Genomic DNA, 20,195 nt, shown 5'->3' on the forward strand with positions numbered 1-20,195 from the left:
AGATAGATAATAGATGGCTATTACAAACAATAGCCAAAACTTGATTCATATTTAATTATTGAATTATAGGTTACTATTTTATTTATTCATTTATTTTTTTGTAAGTGTAGGTTACATACAACAGGCCTACAATATATTTTAGTTTCTGAATATTGTTGTTCCTGTTTGTCTGAGGTCAACTTTAATTATGTTACAAGGAAGTGATAAATCATCGCAGTGTTTGGTCTAACTACAGGAACTGATGAGAAACAACACCGCAAAAGTCGGCTCAGTTACGTCAGACAAACAGCAACAGTCAGAGTTGTAACGTTGCAAAAGTACTCTTAACATCCTGTTTTAGTGCGCCATGATGCCGACGAGACTGCTTCTACTTCTCTGTCTGATCGGACCTGTGTTTGCCACAGAAGCCCCTGGTAAGATCAATTACACAAGATCGAAGTTATTACAAATTATAGTCGACTGATGACATAATTTTTTAGGTTGAATACAAGTGTCTGAATAGTCAGTGAGTCTGTTTTTGGCAGATCTACATATATTATCGCCTGCTAGCATTCAATATGTATTTGATCAGCTTCCTTAAAACAGCGAATCAGTTATGAAGAAAGGACCTGAGTTGTTGTACCTTGATATAAAAATAATTGCTATCTAAATTAATTAAAATCAGTTTAAGGTCATGGGTGTATGACTCTACTGTTATGTAGAATTTATATGTCTAACCATTATCAGTTTCTGAAAATCATTTTCTCAAATTGGTCATATTTTTAACAGATGTGGATTGCTTGATTATCAATTTGAAAAATGTTTCCTGTACCTGGAATAAGAAGGGGACACCAAAGGTCAACTACACCTTCTATAGTAGGTGGGTAACCGCTGATAACAGCAGTGGGACATCTCAGTGATGTCTTCTGAATTCATCAGATTAGAATTAGGCTGGTTGTGCTTCAGTGGAAGATGTAATGAAAATTCTTCTATTTTTCTGATAAACTTAACAGTTAAACATATTTAATTGCTAGGCCCTAACAAATAAAACAACAACAACACATTTTTGAATAAATGATGAACATATATGAACATATTTGGTCATGATGAATACTAAAGTAGATATGGCTCAGTACTTTGCGTGATTGTTTTTTATTATTATTTCTACACAGTTTCTTCAATAAGAAAGAAAAAAGCTGCCCACAGTATTTGACAGAGAACAACATGAACATTGGATGCATCCAGCCATGTGAGTCTGGCGACAGATTCATGACTTTTAACACCAGGCTGGTACATGGCAAGGATAGATTTAAGGAGACACATGGACTTAAAAACCGAGGTATGTATTTACCCTGGCCTGGAACATAACTGTATTTAAAATAACAAATAAAATAATGATGGAAAAATTAGTGTAATTATTGGGATTTTTTTTATTTACACTTTTGCTTAAATCTAAAAAAAATTTCCAAGAAAATTGTGGGTATTCTGACATGAAAGAGGCCTTAAAATATAATGTATACTGGCATGTTTGTTCATGTTAATACACGTCTGTATCTTTTCAGTCAAGTTAAATCCACCAACCAACCTGACTGTTCTCAATGGATCAGACTTTAACTTGTGGTTTTACTGGAACCACACTTCTCCTGCTCGTCTACATTGTGTGGAGAGTGAGGTCCGCTTCAGGACAAACAACAATAACTGGGGGGTAGGAAAAGAGTTTCTCTCATCCTTTTTAATTTATTGCTTTGTTTGCCCCTTCTTGTTCTCTCTTCTTGTGTTTTCTAAAATCCATCTGATTTTCTAGTTCTCTAAAGTTAGCCCCGAGATACAGAAGTACTGCATCAACTCGCCCTCGGGAAGTTCCCGATATGAGCTGCAAGTGCGGAACAGAATAGATGAAGGCTGTGGATCGTCTGACTTCTGGAGTGATTGGAGTGAACCTGTGTTCTGGGGATCCAACAGCAGCATAGGTTAAAAATTCTACATGTTATGAAGAAAAGATGTCGTTTTTTCCCCAAAAATGTAATTGAATGACTGCTTAAACACGGCAGATGTTTTTTTCTTATGTATAGCTGACTTATTTTCTGTAGTTTTCAGAAATAAAAAATTATGTTCGTATAGAACTTTAGATTTATTTCAGTTACTGTTTGACCCCAACATGCTTGGTTAAAATTCAGAATTATGCTTCCTAACAATGCGTGCCCCAATATTTAGAGCTAAAAGATTTATACAAATAATATTCTTCTTTTTTCTTCCTCACAGACTCTGACTCAGTGCCTCTGTGGATGACATTGCTCTATGTGGTGGGTGCCATCACCCTCATCCTGCTGGTGGTGATGTTACTGCAACGTGAAAGGTGGGTTCTTCCATAAATCAGATGATTGATCTGTGATCAGATCACAGATCCAACTGATGTGCCACGAAGTCAGTTTAGGTGTGCCATGCGATTTTGTGATCGTAGATTAGAATTGGAACCAGCATATGACGGCAACCCAAATGCCCACTGTGTTCATGACCTTAAAAAGTGTTTGCGCAAGATTTTTTTTATCTTCAAATTCTGTGGAATTTACTTAGGATACTGAGTAATCACCAAAACTAGGGTTAGGGTCGCCATGCCATGGCTACTTGTAAGCCTCTACCTTCAGTTAGGTCCCAAACGGGTTCAACACAAACAGTGCTGGTGGGCCTCTGGTGAGTGGACCACTGGACCACTGGACCACTGGCACACGTCTTAGAGAGGAATGTGGTTTATCACCTGTAAGACATGCAGACAGGCTTTTCTGCCCGAGGCTTAAAAACCCCCAGATGATGCTGGCTGACATAAGCTTAGTCACAACAACACTTCCCCCTTATCCATCCTATACATCACCAATTATTTGTGTCTTGGTTGTTTTAACTTCCTGTTTTTTTCCTGTTTTACCTCAGCTAAAGTATCCAGTCTGCTTATTGTTTCCAGGTTGTTACTGTAGTCAGGGTTTCCAAACACTGGTGTTTCGAGCTTTCCCAAATGCATTATTTTCCCTCTTCTTGCATTTTGCCCCAGCTTGCTCTTTGTTGATTGATCTTTTAAGTTCTTGTCATCTGTTTTCTTTGCTCTTTGCCTGAGTTTTTTGTTCTGTGTGCTACCAATCCATGTACGAACTCTGAATGCAAATTTGACTTTTACTGGATGTCCTGCATCATGCATTCGGATTCCTGATCCGGAAAGCTCAGCCCCACTCAGTTACAGTGCTGAGGTGTTAGCGTGAACAAAGTGAATGCAAATATTCTTGTTATGAAAAACCGAGAGTAACAGTGTCCCTACCTCCCATACAGGCTCAAAATCATCCTGATCCCTGCAGTTCCCAAACCATCCCCGATTCTTCATGACATTGAGGTTAGTAACATCCAGAGGTCAGTCTTATCCTTCCAATTCCCAGTCACACAAAATTTCTTACTAGATTTCTAAAGCTAGAAAACGAATTAAGATACTAAAAGAATAAAATGAAGAGTAATAAATATGCATGTTAGTGGCTGTATGAGACCGTATTGGGTATCACAGTGCTTTGATGTTAATGATAACGCCACGATTCATGATAGTCCATTCAGTATTAGTAGAAAAGAGCACCAAAGCATTAGTTCACATCTTCTGGGAACCTTAAACGTCTGTAAAAGTCCTGGCAGCAGTTTAATAGTCATTAAATTGTCCAGATCAAGAGGTGAACCAGTAGACGGAGAACAGCACCACTTAATGGCTAAAAATATAAATACTCTTGTGTTCAAATGATTTTTCAGCGTAGAGCTCTGGGGAAGGAGTTACCCATTAAACAATTGTAACTCAAAAATCCAGTTTGTTGCATTTATTTGTCAAATTAATGTAAAGATTTTTTCCCCACTTCTTTAAGGACTGGTTTCAGCTCTCCAAAGGTCTGAAAGACAATTTTAAAGCAAGCTACAATGAGCAGGTCTGCCCTGTGCGTGAGTACAACTACGTCTCCCAGTCTGACAGCATGAACTCTGACGACTCCACCTCCTCTGTCAGCACCAACCAAACCCACTGCTCTGTGTCCATCGATGTGAACGATCCAGAAGATCTGTACGTCCCCTTGTCCTCTTCCAGCTCCCAAGTTCCATCTGAGGAGGTGCTGCAGGTTTCTGACTAAGCAGGTCGTGAACCAGGGTTAGGTTTGCCTGAGCCAAACTATCGGGACTTTGTTACACTGATGCATCTCCTGCTTGGTGACAGTGATTATTAGAAGGGTTTACAACAATTCCCAGTGTGAAGAAACCCAATATTTGCTGGAGGTATTTAATCAGTTACACCCGAGCTTAGCCTTTTAAATAAAACCTCAGACTACAGATTATAGTTTAATAAACTTGACCTTAATATTTCTTTGAAATCTTTAACCTCACAGATACATAGTACTCCATCTTAATAAAAGGCTTTTCCTTTTTGTTAAGACAGGTGGTATAAAGTGCTGACACTCTTGAAAACATACTTTAGATGATATGCATTCTTGAGTATTAATCAGGGTGCAGCGATCAGCTCTCTGCTTCCATGATGTAAGTTTTTGAATTTCCTCAGCATATCAAAAATCAAACTGATGTTTGCACTACTCCCCCAGAAGAGCACAAATTGTGAAAAATGCTTCTGTTTGGTGTATTTCAGTGATTTTAACTGCAGCACATTCTACTGTTAATCATTTCCATTATTTTTATTTTTTACTTTTTTACATAAGGTCTTGGAAAACCTTTTAGCTCATTCGCAAGCACTTATTTAAGTTGTTGTATATTATTGCATTGTATTTATTGACTTTTAATGTGTTAGGTTGGATAATAAATCCCATGATTTTGGCTAGTTTTGTTTTTGTTTTTTTGTTTTTTAAATAAAACATCACACATGTTTACACACACTTTATAATAAGGCATTACCTGTATTCTGTGAAGCTGTGTACTTGAAGCTTGCATTGCATGATACACTTTGACACTGTGCGATTACTGATCGTTGCAGAGTTAATATTTGGAGACAAAGTCAGAGAGGGGAGGCTGTTTTGAACATGTACATTTTGTCTGTCCCCAAAGAAGAATCACAAGTGTCTAAAATACCTTTGCAAACTAATTTTGTCATTTTTGTATTTATCTGGCAGCCATTTACTTAACAAAAGTTCAGAAATAACAGAAAGTTCATAGATTTCTGTCAGATAAGGAAATGTGGACTCATTGTACCGTGCTGAAAGTACACTGGCGACGTCACTGTTTTGATAGACAGACATATAAACACAGACCAGAGCACTTCAAAGTCCTCTTTGTGTTAGGTTCCAGTCAAAGTAGGTCTAAACAGAACCACATATTATAATTTTGAAACACAGACATAGACTCACAAAGTGAAATCAGTAAGTGCCACACTGCTGCAGCTGACAAACAAATGTCAAAATCGATGGTAAAGCCTCTGACGTGGGTCTACTTGTGAACTCGCAGACACTGACCAAGTGAAAGGTGCTATGTGTGAGTTTAAAGCAGTGGTTCCCAAAGCGGGGGGCGTGCCCCCTAGGAGGACAGCAGTATGAATTAGAAAAAAAAGGTTTTTTAAAAGGGCTCCCACACAAACGCAAAGCAGAGGTTGAAGCATCGCCAAATATGCTTCCAAACCAACTTTATAGCGACTAACTACTCCTGCAACTTTGGAGGTTTTCGCTCTTTACACAGTAAAGTTACAGGAGGATAAAAATAATTATCAGGCAAAATGTCCTTTGTTAAAATAATCCCGTCCAATACCACGTGAGAACAATAAATATATTATATTATCTGTTGTAACCCTCAAATTGAATGGTAATGTAACAGAACCCATTTTTTACATTTTCACAAAACTAAAACATCACTACTTCCACGTCTAATTGTCTGTGATGGAGACGGAGTAAACTGGATTCGCACTCCGTGCCCAGCGAATTATTCAATAAAGATTGCATAAAACCTTGTCTGTGTGTTGTACTATGCTTATTTTACAGGACATTAAAAGTCCAACTTCAAATGTCAGTGTACATCATTTCAGTCTATATTTTTGAAAGCAGTTTCCTCTGACAGGAAACCCACAAAACTCTATAGCACGAGATGTCATCTACGGATGAGTAGTAATTTGACCTGTTAAAAAGCTCGGGATTCTTTAATATTCTTTTGCATAAATAATTGACAGACTTGTCCAAATAAGAAGAAGTTTAATAAGAAGAATAAGAAGTAACATCAAAGTAAACTGCAACCTTTTAGTGTCACACCTGTACTAAAAGAGAGTTTGTTTTCACCTTTGTCTCATTGTGATAAAAAACATCAGATGTCTTTGACTTGAAGCATTGCATTTGGATCCAACAGATATACCCGTAATATAAAAGACACCCTTACAAAAAACCCTTAAAAATATTAAAAACGTTAACACAGATGTTACGTTCTCTCTACTTTGTTTTTCTTCTGTTAAAATAATTAAAACACAGGGAGTTGGGGGTTATGTGAAAAGGAAAAGACCATCTCTGAATCAAGGGTGGGGCCTAAGGGTACATCTTTCTCCATCTTACAATGCTGTGATTGCAGCCATTCCCCAACTCTCTGTGAATGGCACTCCTGGCTATTGATCAACAGTCTTTGATTAGTGGTTGTTGATGAATGGTCAAGAAACTCAACACACAGCCCGATGGTGCTAGTTTCAGTCATTGTGCAAATGTTCAATTTATAAGATTGGGGAATCAGCTGAGATGAGTGAAGCTGAGTCACTTGGATGAGGGAAGAAACGTTTCTCCCACAGATGAAGAGAATCAACTTTTTGGGAATACATCGACTTCTTTCTCTTTTTAAAGTTGCATTTTAAAAAAGGTTTTAAAAATCTATTGTTTTATTTGGAATTCGAAAATGATTTTTAAATTACATTTTTATTAAGGGTTCAATTCTTTTTTGCGAAATCAATTTGAAGTATTAACTGTGAAAAAGTGATTTACAAATATTTTTTATTTTAAATTCGTTTATTTAATAATAAATTACTTTAGTAATATTTCAATTAAATAAATAAAAAATTAATTTACTTATGAATATTTTATGGCACAATTCATTATTGAAGGACAAAATTCTTGATTTTGATGCATGTGGCTCTTCTGGTCCTCCATACCAAACAGCAACAGTTAAAGGTAAACTTGAACCTCTACTGTTAAAATCCTGTTTTAGTGCGCCATGATGCCAGCCAGACTGCTTCTACTTCTCTGTCTTATCGGACCTGTGTTTGCTGAAAAAAAAAGCCCTGGTAAGCTATTATGGTGTTGTTTTTTTTAATGTAACATAAGGTGAAGTCCTTTTTTTTTAAAGTCTACTGATTGTCTAGTGTTGACGTCCATAGTCCAAATGTGGTCTTTCTGGATGACTTTTCAATGTCAAATTTTAATACTGGTTCCATAGTCCCACATTTCCAGATAGCGGAGGATATGTTTTATACGGGTTACCAGTTAATTTATTCTGTAGCTCTATTTACACCTATGTATTCGTTTCTAGTTATCAGTTATGGGGAAATGATCTGGAACAGTATGCCTCCTTCTGTAATGGGACGAGATCATAATAGCTAGGTGTGAAGAAATGCTGAGTAATCAGCGGACATCTCCAAGATGGTGCAGACTCTTGATGCTAAAACAAAAGTGAGCAGCTGTACGGTGAATTTGGAGAAGAAATGTCCCCAAAATCTGCGTGCACTGGCCACTGGTCATTTATGGGTTCAAAATAATGACATGAGGCTGGAATAAAATGTATCCATCAAATGGTAGAGTTTATTATTAGATGCAAGACACTAACACACACCAACTAACTACTCTAAAAGCAACTGGCTTCCTTTTACACTCTACCTGCTTCAGGCGAGCATCTGGAGTGTGAGGGTGACAAAAGAAATGGAAAAAACAAACTCCATTAACCTAATAACAAATCGTGAAACCATGTGTTCCTTTTTTATCTAGCTTTTGAAATACTAGTCCCTCATAAACTAATAAAAATACAGGGAATGGTGATGGAATCCCTGGTCTACATTACAGTGACATATTTTCTAAAAAAAAAAAAAATCCACTCTCGCCCCCAGCGGCGGTCTTTATCCTTCAAGCACAGGTCCTGTTTCAGATGCCTGGGAGCTTGAGGGTCCTGCGCAGTATCTTAGCTGTTCCTAGGACTGGGGTCTTCGGGACAGAGATCTCCAGTGTTGTTTCTGGGATCTGCTGGAGCCACTCACATAGCACTCCAGTTACCACTGGGGCCACTGTTACATTGACGCTCTGCATCACCTGATGTATTCGTGGATGTTTGTTGGCTCATCCTGGATTGTGATGCTGACACTTACCAGTCCTCACCCTCCTTCCTTCCACTTAGCATATAGCCTGCTGGTGCTGGACTTGGGGTGAAACCCTCAAAGAGCTTTCTGGTTTTGATGTCAGTGGCTTCGAGCTCCTCCTTTGGCCAGCTTATTATCTCAGCAGGGTACCTGATCACGGACAGGTGTTGATAGCTCGGATCTTGTTCTTACCGTTCAACTGACTCCTCAGGATTTGCCTGACCCTCTGCAGGAACTTAGTGATTGCAGCTTTGCTAGCTGCCTCTTCATAATTCCCGTTTGCCTGTGGGATCCCCAGGTACTTGTAGCTGTCTTCGATGTCTGCAAGGTTGCCTTCTGGTAGTTCGATCCCCTCAGTTCTGATGACCTTCCATCTCTTCGCTACCATTCGACTACACTTCTCCAATCCGAATGACATTCCAATGTTGTTGCTGTATATTCTGTGGTGTGGATCAGTGAATCAATGTCTCGTTGACTCCTGGCATACAGCTTGATGTCATCCATGTAGAGGAGGTGATTGACAATTGCTCCATTCTCTGGTGGGTATCTGTAGCCAGTCTGTCAACGATCTCACTGAGGGGGTTCAGGACTATGCAGAACAGCAGTGGGGACAGCACATCTCCTTGGTAGGTCCCGCACTTGACGGTGACTTGTGCCTACGGGCTTGTAGTTGTCAGTGCGCCCCAGGGTGGCTGTGGCTACAATGTAGCTTGCCATCACCAGTGAGTGAATGTGTGTGTGAATGGGTGGATGACTGAATGTGTAAAGCGCTTTGGGGTCCTTAGGGACTAGTAAAGCGCTATACAAATACAGGCCATTTACCATTTGATCTCTAGTGTTCTACACCACATCCCCATTTAGTTCCTGATAAACTCTCTTAGGGTCCTGTTTATCTTGTATAGTTGTAGGCATTGCAGGATCCAGGTGTGAGGCATCGAGTCATAGGCCTTCTTGCAGTCAATCCAAGCAGTGCACAGGTTGGTCATCTTAGTCTTGCAGTCTCAGGTGACTGCTCTGTCTACCAGTAGCTGGTGTTTTGCTCCTCTGGCTATTCCTTTCTGTGCCCCACTTATGTATTGACCCATGTGGCTGTTTTTATATACACAGCTCAATAAATAAATAAATAAATAAATAAAGGGAACAGATAAACAACACAATGAAGCTCCAAGTCAATCACACTTTTGTGAAATCACTGCCTGAGCCCTGCAAAGTAACCTCCAGCAGACCACAAATGTGCATGTCTCTGCTCAAACAGTCAGAAACAGACTCCATGAGAGTGGCATAAGGGCCCGACGTCCACAGGTGGGGGTTGTGCTTACAGCCCCACACCGTGCAAGACGTTTGGCATTTGCCAGAGAACACTAAGATTGCCAACTTTGCCACTGGCACCCTGTGCTCTTCACAGATGAAAGCAGGTTCACACTGAGCACATGTGACAGAGTCTGGAGAAACCATAGAGAACGTTTTGCTGTCTGCAACATCCTCCGGCATTACCGGTTTGGCAGTGGGTCAGTAAGGGTGTGGGGTGGCATTTGTTTGGGAAGGGGGCGCACAGCCCTCCATGTGCTCGCCAGATACCAAGATGAGATCCTCAGACCCCTTGTGAGACCATATGCTGGTGCGGTTGGCCCTGGGTTCCTCCTAATGCAAGACAATGCTAGACCTCATGTGGCTGGAGTGTGTCAGCAGTTCCTGCAAGACAAAGGCACTGAGGCTATGAACTGGCCGGCCCAGACCTGAGTCCAATTGAACACATCTGGAACATCATGTCTCGCTCCATCCACAAACGCCACGTTGCACCACAGACTGTCCAGGAGTTGGCGGATGCTTTAGTCCAGGTCTGGAAGGAGATCCCTTGGGAGACCATCCACCACCTCATCAGGAGCATGCCCAGGCATTGTAGGGAGGTCATAAAGGCACATGGAGGCCACACACACTACTGAGCCTCATTTTGACGTGTTTTAAGGACATTACATCAAAGCTGGATCAGCCTGTAGTCTGTTTTTCCACTTTAATTTTGTATGAATCTAAATCCAGACCTCCATGGGTAGCTACATTTGATTTCCATTGATAATTTTTGTATGATGTTGTTGTCAAAAAAATCAGCTATGTCAAGAACAAAGTATTTAATAAGAATATTTCATTAATTCAGATCTGGGGTGTCTTATTTTTGGGTTCGGTTTATTTGTTTGAGCTATGTATATATGTGTGTGTGTGTGTGTGTGTGTGTGTGTGTGTGTGTGTGTGTGTGTGTGTGTGTGTGTGTGTGTGTGTGTGTATTTTTATGGTCCTATATATTGATCCTAATTTGTTTTTTGGTCATCAAACATATCTACACGCACTGTATGACGAGGCATTACCTGTATTCTGTGAAGCTGTCTATGTGCAGTTTGCAATGCATGACACTGTGCAATTATTGATCGTTGCACAGTAAATATTTGGAGACTATCAGAGAGGGGAGGCTGGTTTGGACACGTACATTTTGTCTGCACACAGGTGCCAAAATATAAGAATCACAAGGGTCTAAAATCATTTTCTAAACTAGTTTTGTCAATTGAGCTTTCATTTTTGTATTTATCTAGATATAGACATTTATTTAACATACGGTCAGAAATAACAGGAAAGTTCATATATTTCTGTCAGATAAGGAAATATGGACTCATTGTCACCAGTACACTGGTGACGTCACTGTTTTGATAGACAACATATAAACATAGACCAGAGAACTTGAAACTCCTCTTTGTTATAAGTTCCAGTCAAAGTAGGTGTAGACAGAACCACATAGTGTCATTATGACACACAGACATAGACACACAAAGTCAAATCAGTAAATGCCACACTGCTGCAGCTGTCAAAAAAATGTCAAAATGAACTGTAAGGTCTCTACTTGTGAACCCGCAGACGTCGACCAAGTGAAAGGTGCTATGTGTGAGTGTGTTGAGTTTAAAGTAAGTATTTTATCTGAACATTTGTACTTCATTATAACTGTGGTTAGAACAGAGATAGCACAGTTCTTAAAAACGCTGCGTTTCCTCTCCAAAAAACAGAATACGGCAGTAAAAAAAACCACAGCAATTTACACAGAAAGCCCCCGATCCAGTTTGCTGTAAATGAACTAAGCTGAGCTAACTGTTGTCTGTGGATTCAAACAGCAAATGTTAGTTTAAATATTTATCTGAGATGTGGAAGTTGACGGCTGCTGTTTAATGAAACGAATGTAAGAAATTAACTCATTTGATTAAACAGGTTAAAATTATAAAATTGTTTATGTTTATGCTGTGCATGAACATGGACACTACATTTCACAATGTGATTCTGATTTGTCCATCATTTCTCTTTCATCAGAAAAGAATACATACAGGACTCGTAGACTGTAAAGAAAATCTTAGCTAAACCAACAAGATCCACCTTAAGCTCACTTTGGCAGCAAATGATAGTAGAAGTGCAGAGAAAATGTAAGACTGGCTGACTAAAAACAGAACTATTTCTTGAACTATTCAATAAAGATTGCATAAAACCTTCTCTGTGTGTTGTACTTATTTTACAGGACATTAAAAGTCCAACTTCAAGTCTAGTGTACATAGTTTCAGTCTATATTTTTGAAAGCAGTTTCCTCTGACAGGAAACCCACAAAACTCTGAAAGTGACACTGATCGAATGTTATGACATCTCGTGCTACGGATGAGTAGTAATTCAGCTAATTTGACCTGTTAAAAGGGTCGGGATTCTTTAATATTCTTTTGTAATTGACAGATTTGTCCAAATAAGAAGGAACATAAAAGTAAACTGCAACAGTTTAGTGTCACACCTGTGTTAAATGACCAGAATGAGTTTGTTTTCACTTTTGTCTCATTGTGGTAAAAAACATCAGATGTCTTTGAGTTGAAGCTATTGCATTTACATCCAACAGATAATACCTGTGATATAAAAGACACCCTTAAAAAAACAAAAATATTAACAGAGATTTTACCTTCTCTCTACTTTGTCTTTCTCCTGCTAAAATGATTAAGACAGCTTATATACATTAAGTAATCATGACATCCAAAAACTTGATTTAACCTCTTAACTAGAGTTTATTAACTATTAACTTTATGAACTATGAAAGTATGAAGACTGTGTATCTGCCATATAGTGACATAGCCGTGCTACAGGCACCAATACATTGACAGGAAGAGAAGAAAAAAAAAACCCCACAAGACACGGTGATATTTCAGTGTCGATGCGGGTTTACATCCTGTTTCTATTCGCCATGATGTCGACAAGATTACTTCTACTTCTTTATCTGACTGGACACGTATTTGCCAAAAAATCACAAGGTAAGAGAATATGAAGATGATCGAATACGTTTTTAAAAAAAATACAAGACATTCGCAACATCGGTAGGAAGTGTCGTAAACCTGTGTCGACATCTTTGAAAGTCGATCGCTCTACTTTTGTTATATTATATTAACTTATATCCCAAACACTATCATTCAATGTATATTTGAGAAGTTATTTGTACCTTGAGATATGAATGAACACTATCAAAATGAATTAAATTCAGGTTAATGCAGAGCCTTCCTTTATTAAAGCGCGTTTTGTGAGAATTTCCCCTCCAGAGCATGGGGCTCTTACTTCCTTGTCTTTGAGTGCATGACTGTCAGTCTGTTGCCCTTTGTGTAGGTTTCATATATATGCCTAACCATCATTCATCGTTTTAGGTTTTATCTTTCATTGATCTCAAATCTATCATGTTTTTTAACAGATGTGGATTGCTTGGTGGTGAATCTAGATTATGTTTCCTGCAAATGGAATAAGACCGGGACTCCTGAGGTCAACTACACCTTCTACAGCAAGTGCGTAGTTGTTGATAATAGCACCAACACATCTTTGTAATGTCTTCTAAAATTAATCAGACTATAATTAAATGTTGTACTTGAGTGAAAGATGTGATGAAAATCTATTTTACTCTCAGCATTAACAGTAAAAGACATTCTACCTATTCTACCTTTTCTGAACTACAACCCCAATTCCAAAAATGTTGGGATGCTATGTGACATGAAAAGAAAAGCAGAATAGAGTGGTCTCATAAGCACTATATTTTATTCACAATAGACCATAGAAAAAACTGAGAAAAAAGTTTCATTTTAAGAAAATATTAAGAAATTATTAAGAAAAATATCAACTACTTGGGTAACAGACCTGGAATATTTATTAGGCATGAAAGAAGTTCATAGTAGAAGAGTCCGGGTGTTGAAGCGGCCTGCCTGCAGTCCAGACCTTTCAACAACTGAAAACATTTAGAACATCATGAAATGAGAAATATGGCAAATAGTTTGGACTGTTGAGCAATTAGAACTAGAACTAATAAAGTATTAAACTCTAGATTACATCATATTTAAGATCATATTGATTGTATCTAAATATGATATGTCTGTATGCTTTTCTTTGTTGGAATAGTTATGTTTTTGATTCATCTACAGGTTGGGCAATGACCAATGGAAAATATGCAACCACTATTTGACAGAGAACAACGTGAACATTGGATGTAACCAGCAGGTAGATTCGAGAGATAGATTCAAAACATTTCGAACTCGACTGACAAATGGGAGCGAAAATTTTGAGAAGGGTCACGAGCTTAAAAAACAAGGTATGCATATAACCTGGTATTAACTTTGAGTTTAAAACAATAAATCAATTAATGAAGGGATCATTATTAGAATTAATGGGACGTTTTTTACACTTTACACAGTAACTTAAAGGAAAATTGCTGTTAGTGTTCTGTCATAAAAGTAAATTGGCATGCCTCCTCATGTTATTGCCTATTTGTATACTTCTCCAGTCAAGTTAAACCCACCAACCAACCTGACTGTCCTGAATGGGTCGGACTTTAATCTGTGGTTTTACTGGAACCACACTTCTCCTGCTCCCTTACACTGTGTGGAGGGTGAAGTCCGATTCAGGACAAACAACAATAACTGGGATGTAAGTTTCTTTCATCTTTTTTAATTCATTTATTTTTTCATCTCTCTTTGTTCTCTCCCAGTCTAATGTTTTCTCAACTCCATCTGATTTTCCAGTTCTCTAAAGTTAGCGCCGGGATACAGAAATACTGCATCAACTTGCCCTCAAGCAGTTCCCGATATGAGCTGCAAGTGCGGAACAGAATAGATGATTCCTGTGGAGAGTCCATATTCTGGAGTGACTGGAGTGAGCCTGTGGTCTGGGGATCCAACAACAGCACATGTAAAACTACTTCATAGATATTCTTAGTGGCATGGTGAAACGATGTCTGCCAGTGAATATAGGGTCATCTTGGGGGGACAATTAGCTTTGCAACAAAACACTAATAATAATGATCAGTTAAAATGTTTGAACACTGCAAAGAAATCATAGGTAGATTTTGTTTCTTATTCAACAACTTTCAAACTGGGATTCAAACAATTATTAAAACTTAAGTGGCTCTAATGTTGCTTCCACACTGCACAAAACATTAGAATTAAGCATTCATACAAATAACTTCCTTCTTTTTTCTTCTTCAAAGACTCTAAAGATTTGATGTCTCCGTGGACGCCGGTGATATATGTGGTGGGTGCAATCAGTTTCATCCTGCTGGCCATGCTATTACTGCACCATGAAAGGTGGGTTTTTCCATAACTCAAATAATTGCTCTATGATCAGATCACAGATCCAGGTGGTGTACCATGTGATTTTGTGACAGCCACAGACTATAATTGCAGTGTACAATAGCACATAAAGTTGTTGTTAACTTGTATACTTTTATATATACCTACGCACTTTTATACTTACTTTTCTGTCATTTAAATATTTATCTTTTATCTGTTTTGAACTTGTGAAAACACAGTTAAAAGTCAAAAATCTATGCCCTTTTTCACATTTTTCAAAATCATCCAGTGGGCCATATTGGAGCCTTTGCCTGGCCGATTCGGGCACTCAAGCCTTAGGTTTGACACCCCGGATTTACTGTATCAGTACAGCAAATGTAAACAAATAATTAACAATTAATATATCCACTGTGCACTAGTGTATAAAATCTAGGCTGCAAAAAAACCATCAACCAAACACAAATGCAGATCACTTGTCCAAAACGAGTGCAAACGAGTGACCCAAAGAAAAGATTAAAGATCGTTTTTAGATGGTATCAAAGGCTTGTTGTCTTGTGGAAAGTTTCCATTGCACAACATCTGACAGATCTCACACAACCCAGGAAACACACAACATTTCTGAAGGCAGAAGACCACAGTACACAGAGACGCCTACAAGACTAAATTCTGGTGACCAAAGATCCCTTCTAAATGATCTGCAATCATGCAAAGTTACAAACATTCCTTTTTTAATTACTGTTACCATTGCTGATGGTAACCCAGATTTTTCTCAGTTGTCAGTACAGACATCAAACCATTACACATTATTCACTATACATTCATCATAAATTGCTACCCTGAATCACCTTCATCACGCCCCTGGTTATCCCACGATGTATTAGGATCAGCTCATAGATCATTTGGATGTATTTTATAACTCTATGACTGCTTCTCTAAACAAATTAACAACAATATATACCCACAACAATAAATGCAAACACGGGGAACTTTACTGTGGCTAAATTTTATAATATGGATGCTGATAACCAAGGTCTAGCTTTGAAACTCTTACTTTCTTCAAAATTACACATTAGTTATTTGATCTATAAAAGTCTGACCTTAAATAACCTTCAAATAATACGAAAAGGAAAATGCTTGACGTTAAACACACCTGTGAAATAAGCTAAGCCTACAAAGTTTCCTTCCAGAAACACTGAAACAAATTAACCAGCAAAGCAATCAAAGAACAGACTTTACAGATAACGCAATGTGTTACACGCTGTGCATTTTGGAAACTTTTCCAAATTGACTTCATTCATTCATAAAGTTCCCGAAGTATATGTGACACGGACAGCGGCAGACTCAAAGAATATTTTAGATCAGCAATGTAACTAGATCTGATCCATCTATGGGGGGGACTGGATCTGGAGCATTTTGCACCTTTATATCGGATGATCCTGACCTTAATGTCAAAAGCTGTCTGCCAGCCACGCTCAGTTGGAGTTCTGAAACCAACAAAGTCTAATGCAGTTGTTGCTGTTTGATGATAATGTGAATGCTAAAGATTTCCTTACCTCCCATACAGGCTCAGAATCATCCTCGTCCCTGTGGTTCCCAAGCCATCTCCATTCCTGCATAACATCGAGGTCAGTGGCATCCAGAGTTCTGTCCACTCCCTGAAATTCCCAGTCTTACAAGGGTTTTATATAGTTGTTAATATGAATTTGGAAAGCTATTGAAGTTACTGGAAGAATTAAATGGCAGATGAGCTTCTATATGGATTTTAGTAGCTTTAATCTTAACACTTACATCAAGATTCATGACAATTAGTTCAGTAGCTGTTGATTTATGTCATTGATTGGACTAAAGAACAGCTTGGTTTACATCTTCTGGATACCTTGAATGTCTGTAGATGTTCAGGCAATCAGTTTAACAGATTTTAATATCTCTGGATCAAGAGTTGGACGAAAAGCCTGACAATAGTGCCACTTAATGGCTAAAAATAGAAATACTCTTGTGTTTGAGTGATTTTGGTCATCAAAATCTGGGGAAGCAATTATTCGTTACAAGTGAGGTTTTTTTTCTCTCTTTTTTAAGGATTGGTTTCAGTTCTCCAAAGGCCTGAAAGACAATTTTAAACCGGACTACAACGAGCGTGCCTGCCCTGTGCGTGAGTACAACTATGTCTCCCAGTCTGATGTGGTGAGCTCCGACGGCTCCACCTGCTCTGTCACCACCGACCAAACCAACTGCTCCATCGAACACGATCCAGAAGACCTGTCCGCCCCCTTTCCCTCTAACCCAGTTTCATCTGAGGAGGTGCAAAAGGCTTCTGTTTAGGAGCCATGTTTGGATTTCACAAACATGAATCAACAAACCTGCCTGATTGGAAGAGATACCTTAATTTGACCAAATAAATGGTAGCCCAATAGTTACTATCAGAATAACCCCAATAATTGGTTCAGGAATTTAATTTGAACAACGCCTATTATACAGGTAAAACCAAAGCATCCGATTAAAATTTTAGAAGTTAATAAAGTTCATAAAGACTTTAATATGTTTCTAAAATCCTTGTGTAATTTATGGTTACTCTTGAAAACATTGTTTAGACTCTAAATATTTGACTAATTGAGGCTTTGACGTACGTATAATCCTTTGTTGACTTCCGAAATGAGCACCAGGAACTGTTCTCATATCCAATCCCTCAAATGGGTTTTTTTTTATCTTTTTTTAAATTTTTGTTTTCTTTTTAAAGCAAGAACGATTGTTAAAGTGTTAATTTGGAGAGACGCAGTATTGTATCCTGTAAGCTGGGCTGAAAGTAATTACATATTAATACATACAAGCCCAACTTTACTCAGAAAAAAGCAAGGAGTTTAACTTAAGCAGCAATGTTCCCTCTAAGCTGCGCACATGCGCAATTGCGCACTGCTGGCACGGTCTCTGCGCACAGAAATTCTGCGTTGGGCACAAAAGAAATCTAACCTGAATTGAAATTAAAATTAATACTTTAACAATTCTGTTTCGCAGTGTTAGTCAGTAAGTGACTGGGAACGATATGGGAACGATGCCACCTTATCCCATAGTCCAGCCAATAATGCGTATATGCGCAGCCAATCAACGTGGTTGAAAGGCTATGACAGCGTCCTTATGTGCCGACACCGGTGTTTTAGCTAGCAAATGGGCGTGGCTGATGTGGAGAGAAGCCACGTTAATGACAAGGTGTACAACTATTGGAGATGTGAGCAGGACAGACGGAACAATTGACGGAAAAATTGGGGACTTTATAGCAGTTTTTAAATTGTGTTGATAGGCCACATAAAACCAGGGTTGTGATAAAAAAAATATGAAATGTTTGGTTTTCTTCCTGAATACTGTCATTGTTTATATTTACTGCAGGAAGAAACGGTTAAATCGGCGTTTTATAAGAAAAAAGGCTCGAAAGCACTCTCCACCTGTGAGCAAAAACAAACCCCACTCCCCTCTGCCTTTCCTATTCGTCCAAAAAAGTACCTTGTCAACCAATCAAAAATGATATGGCAACGTGGCATCTAGTTGTTAAGAAAGGGGGAAGTTTTAGGAGTGATGGCGGTGTTTTGAGATGTGAGAGATTTGCAACGTTTAGCGCAAATCTTGTGTCGTTAGTGTGTAGTGTAGTCAGTAGTTTTGTTGTGTGTGTCAGAACAATGAGGCGACTGCTGAATGTTACAGGTGTTACAGCAGTGATACATCACCTGTTATCAGGCCTGCAGGTATCAGGCTGTTGTTCTCCTTTATCTCATAGTGGACAGAAATAATTTTTTGGAGTGACACAAATAATTTTTGTGGCATCAGATTTGATGCAGAACAGCTGATTGTTCTGTAAATAGTTTGAAATGTTTATTTAAAAACGCCTTGGCTGCATTTAAAAAATAGCTGCAAAAACGTTGTTGTTTGCCAAACTGAGTTACTTTTTTGAAGAAGTAACTATATAATTAATTGCCCAGCATTGGTCTTTATATACTGTATTTTGGAGACAGAGTTACAGGACTCTCTCCCAGACCACAGACTCATAATACAAGTAAGAGCTTTATAAAAAAAAAAAAGAAAAAAAAGAAAGAAAGTTGTGTTTTCGAAATTGGAGTTCAAGTTATTTTTACTTCCAAGTGTTAACATACTACACAAGTCATGAACAAGATTTTTTTACATTTCCATTGTAAATGGGCTAAAGCAGTTAATTAAAAGTAGTCTAACATAAATGTAAACCCTGTAATTTGATTATTTTAATAAACCATGAAACTTGGATGGATTTGATGCCGGCGTGACCACAGTGCACACGTCTGATGTCGCTCACAGTGGTCCAAGGGATCGCTCAGGGAGTTTGTCCGTTTGCTCAGACATGTGAAAAATTAGAGGGAACATTGTTAAGCAGTGCAGCTATGACCAGGAGGAAAACCCACAATAAAAATAAGTAAAGGTCTTTGTGCTTCAGGGCAGCTTACAATAGCTTTTTTATTCTACTCTGAAAACTGACCTTGGAAATATTATTATATTTTTGATAAATATTCACATTTTGAGCTTACTGAAAAAAGTGTAGAAATATATAACTTACATATGTATACTTTGCTCAATAATCTGTTTTTGTCATATGTAAACTGTTAAAACTGTAGAATAAGTAGGGAAGAGCAAATATTGCCTGCAGATTTGGACAATTTGAAAACATGATATCTTAGGCTACGTCCACACGTACCGGGTATTTTTGAAAACGCAGATTTTTCTATGCGTTTGCACCTTTCTTCCACACGTAAACGGCGTTTTCGGTCACTGAAAACTGAGATTTTTAAAAACGCCTGCCAGGGTGGATATTTTCGAAAAGTCCATTTTTGCATTTACTGTGGACGAGGAAAACGGAGAAAACGCAGCGTCAAAGGTGTGCGCCTTTTTTGACGTCACACTGTGCGCCACGTTATTGTTTCGGTGAAATGAATTTCTACAATGGCAGACTTACACAAAATACTGTTACTTGTACTCTCTGCAGTGTTTAAATGCTTACATATACACACACAGTTACTGTCCCTCCACACATAAGACTCAGTTCTGCTTCTATGCGCCATCTTTGTTTACTCTTTCCCGTCCAGGCTTCTAGACTTTATGGGCGATTGTGGCTCAAGAGTTGGGAGTTCACCTTGTAATCGGAAGGTTGCCGGTTCGAGTCCCGGCTCGGATAGTCTCGGTCGTTGTGTCCTTGGGCAAGACACTTCACCTACCGCCTACTGGTGGTGGTCAGAGGGCCCGGTGGCGCCAGTGTCCAGCAGCCTCGCCTCTGTCAGTGC

General features: G+C 38.6%; 2 protein-coding genes across 2 annotated transcripts; both read left to right on the forward strand.

Moving 5' to 3' along the window:
- The first annotated feature begins 284 nt into the window (after positions 1-284).
- Positions 285-4,860, forward strand: LOC102201971 (cytokine receptor common subunit gamma-like). Its single transcript, XM_005727807.1, has 8 exons — positions 285-413; positions 769-859; positions 1,152-1,318; positions 1,542-1,684; positions 1,784-1,949; positions 2,242-2,335; positions 3,295-3,355; positions 3,864-4,860. The coding sequence occupies exons 1-8, from the start codon at positions 347-349 to the stop codon at positions 4,119-4,121; spliced, it is 1,047 nt and encodes a 348-aa protein (XP_005727864.1). The 5' UTR covers positions 285-346; the 3' UTR covers positions 4,122-4,860.
- A 7,655-nt stretch (positions 4,861-12,515) lies between these two features.
- On the forward strand, positions 12,516-17,905 carry LOC102202270 (cytokine receptor common subunit gamma-like). The gene is made up of 8 exons (XM_005727808.1): positions 12,516-12,615; positions 13,044-13,134; positions 13,762-13,928; positions 14,121-14,263; positions 14,359-14,524; positions 14,823-14,919; positions 16,469-16,529; positions 16,981-17,905. The coding sequence occupies exons 1-8, from the start codon at positions 12,519-12,521 to the stop codon at positions 17,221-17,223; spliced, it is 1,065 nt and encodes a 354-aa protein (XP_005727865.1). The 5' UTR covers positions 12,516-12,518; the 3' UTR covers positions 17,224-17,905.
- Positions 17,906-20,195: the final 2,290 nt, after the last annotated feature.

This window comes from Pundamilia nyererei, unplaced genomic scaffold, assembly GCF_000239375.1.
Source record: "Pundamilia nyererei isolate P.nyererei 1_Seehausen unplaced genomic scaffold, PunNye1.0 scaffold00026, whole genome shotgun sequence".
NCBI lineage: Eukaryota > Metazoa > Chordata > Actinopteri > Cichliformes > Cichlidae > Pundamilia > Pundamilia nyererei.